This window comes from Antrostomus carolinensis, unplaced genomic scaffold, assembly GCF_000700745.2.
Source record: "Antrostomus carolinensis isolate BGI_N321 unplaced genomic scaffold, ASM70074v2 Scaffold53433, whole genome shotgun sequence".
Lineage (NCBI taxonomy): Eukaryota > Metazoa > Chordata > Aves > Caprimulgiformes > Caprimulgidae > Antrostomus > Antrostomus carolinensis.
In genome coordinates, this window is record NW_010304123.1 from 283 (window position 1) to 3,453 (window position 3,171).

The 3,171-nt window shown below is 39.6% G+C and overlaps 1 protein-coding gene across 1 annotated transcript; it reads left to right on the forward strand.

Annotated features, from left to right (window-relative positions):
- Window positions 1-2,072: 2,072 nt before the first annotated feature.
- On the forward strand, window positions 2,073-3,167 carry LOC104517515 (gap junction alpha-3 protein; the record flags this gene model as incomplete). The annotated part of the gene is made up of 1 exon (XM_010164320.1): window positions 2,073-3,167. A coding segment is annotated over exon 1 (1,095 nt), but the record flags the coding sequence as incomplete, so codon positions are not given.
- Between the last annotated feature and the right edge of the window lie 4 nt (window positions 3,168-3,171).

Sequence of the window (3,171 nt, forward strand, 5' to 3'; positions counted from 1 at the left end):
GAAAAAATATACTCCTTAAAAAAACTCTGAATATATTTAAAAAAAAAATATTTTAAATTGTTTTAGGACCAGGGACATTACTATACAAAATTGATATTTCATTGTTAATATTGTAATTTGCAGTTTATCTTGCTTTGCTGGAAAAAGTATTCAATTATATGAAAGGTAATGTTTATTTGTAGAATATCAAAGATCTGTTTTTTTTCAGGGGAAGTTTTTGTTGAATTAACTTTGTGGGGATAAAAAGTAAACTCATATCCCAGGATGTATAAAAATGCAAAATACTAATGGGTGTGTTGTTGCTTTTTGTGTGATAGCATACTATTCTGCAGTTATAGGTATTTAATTGTCACATAGTAAAATCAAGTTATAAAAAAAGTAACTGAAATAACTTTAATTTCTTTAATTACTTTAATTAAAAGCCTGAAAGAAGTTCAGCACAGACTTTGGAAATGCGTCCTTTGGAAAAACAGTTACCATCATTGTTGTAAATCACAGTAAATATAATACTCAGAGCAGTACAGTGTTATATTTACAGTACAGTACATTTACCACATTTTCTCAGTGGTAAATTCCTACCTGTAATGATGAACGTTTTTTCTTGGGAATTTTAAAGCACATGGGTATTTGGACAAGAAGTATAAGTATAAAAATAAAAAAGCACAGGGTAATTCAGTTATATTTATGAAATATTCTGAGTTTTTTAAACGAGGATAATCAGTCTTTTCTGATAGTGGTGTTTTGGATGCAAATTGTTATATCTGAATTATAATTACGATCTAAGTGTTTCTGACAGTATTGAAGTTAGCTGAAAGTAAAGTTTTGTGTTTTGTTTTCAACTGAAGGTTGATATGTAAAATATAGAAGTGTGTTCATTAGGAGAAGGAAATATACTTCTTACATTTATTCCAATATTCTTATGTGTACAGCAATTAGGAACAGGCCAAGAAAACCAGAAGTGATACCAGCAGATAATACCTTGTTTCTCAGTTGAAGGCAGCTTGTAAGGAATTCGATCTTAAAAATATCTTGTCCTTTAAGCCTTACCAAATCAGAAGTTGTGTCACTGCCTACAACTGAACATTGGAAGCCCGTCATATATGAGTTGGTGGAAGCTACTGAGAATATGTACCAGTTGTTTATCATAGAAGTATGATAAACACAGAAATATGGTCATAGGGGGTTTTTTGTGTTTTTTTTTTTTTTCTGAGAAAGTCTCTGTGCGCAGTTTCTGAAGTGCCCTTGAGTTTTTTTTTTGTTTTTTTAAATAATGTTGGCAGTACATCTGGTTCAGTAACACCGACTGGCACGACAGGGGGAGATGGCACAGAAACCTTTCCACCATTCCTCTCAGAATTTCTAATTCTTCTGAATATTTCAAGTTATTCAAATAATTATCTCTTTTTAGAAATAAACAAACTCAAATATGAGTAGGCTTGGAGAACATGCTTGTCATTGGTGTACACATTCCAAAATTAAACTGTAAATTCCATAGGTTTTGAGTAATTATTTTTCTTTGTTCATACAGTATGAAAACAGCAGAGACCTGGGACATTACTAACATCCTGAATGCTGGAGTCAATAAGTCCTGATAACAATAAAATTATTAGAGTGAGGCAAACTTTGTATGACACTCTGATACAAGTGCAGTCAAGTACAAATATTCTGTTTAATTGAACTGATTTCCATCTGTTCTTTTCTAAAAATAGGCAAGAACAGTTAGAGTAATCTTAGGTGGAGGAAACAGAGAAATAATGATTTAAAAATATTTAAATCTTGTAGAAATCCTGGTTATGAATAATTTTTGCTTGTCATTGTGTATAGACACTTAAACTTGTATCAGCTAGGTGAAAGCACTACTCATCCCACTTCTGTGCTCTCCAAAACCCACGGCTGCAGTCACAGGGTTATGTAGTTCTTAACATAGGTGTGCAATATTCTGCAAAAGGAAGTGAACTTAAGAGATGTCCTTTGTTGAGGATCAATCTGTTCTGCCCTCGCATTGTATAATTAATTACAAGATTTTTTAACATTGCTCTAATGTTCTTATTGTAGGTTAGAAATCTGAAACAATGGGTGACTGGAGCTTTCTGGGGAGACTGCTAGAGAATGCGCAGGAGCACTCCACGGTTATTGGCAAGGTTTGGCTGACAGTACTGTTTATCTTCAGGATTCTGGTGCTGGGGGCCGCTGCTGAGGAGGTCTGGGGAGACGAGCAGTCAGACTTTACATGCAACACTCAGCAACCTGGTTGCGAAAATGTTTGCTATGACAAGGCCTTCCCCATTTCTCACATCCGCTTCTGGGTGCTGCAGATCATTTTTGTCTCCACTCCAACTCTCATCTACTTGGGCCATGTGCTGCACATTGTACGCATGGAGGAGAAGAGGAAAGAGAAAGAAGAGCTGAAAAAGAAGGGAAGCGTCAAAGAAAGTAATTACCCAGGAGCAGCAGCGTCTGGCAGTGGTGGTGGAGGAGGCAGCAATAACATCAAGAATCCTCTTGGCAAAAAGGGGAAGGAGAAGCTCCCAATCCGCGATGAACGTGGTAGAATCCGTATGGGGGGTGCCCTGCTCCGTACCTATGTCTTCAACATAATTTTCAAGACGCTGTTTGAGGTGGGCTTCATTGTGGGACAGTACTTCCTATACGGCTTCGAGCTAAAGCCAGTCTACCAGTGCAGCCGCTCACCTTGCCCTCACACCGTGGACTGCTTCATCTCAAGGCCCACTGAGAAGACCATCTTCATCATCTTCATGTTGGTGGTGGCCTCTGTCTCCTTGCTGCTGAACATGCTTGAGATATATCACTTGGGGTGGAAGAAGCTTAAGCAGGGCATGACAAACCGGTACAGCCTTGAGATGCCTGTCGCAACAATGACACCAGTCATGGTAACAGGGGAGCCCAAACCTGTTTCCCTGCCACCACCAGCACCACCCGTGGTGGTAACGACTGCTGCACCCCCCACTGTTCTGCCTGACACCCGTGCTGTCACACCGCTGCTGGCCCCAGTGACCATGGCACCCTACTATGCTGCAGCTACTCCAAGACCACGGCCACCCTCCAAGACAGCTTCCGTGGCCAGCTACCCTGTTGCTCCACCAGCTCCTGAGGAGATGCGCCGTGCTGTGACCCCCACACCCATCTCCACTCCCGTCACCATTCCGACCC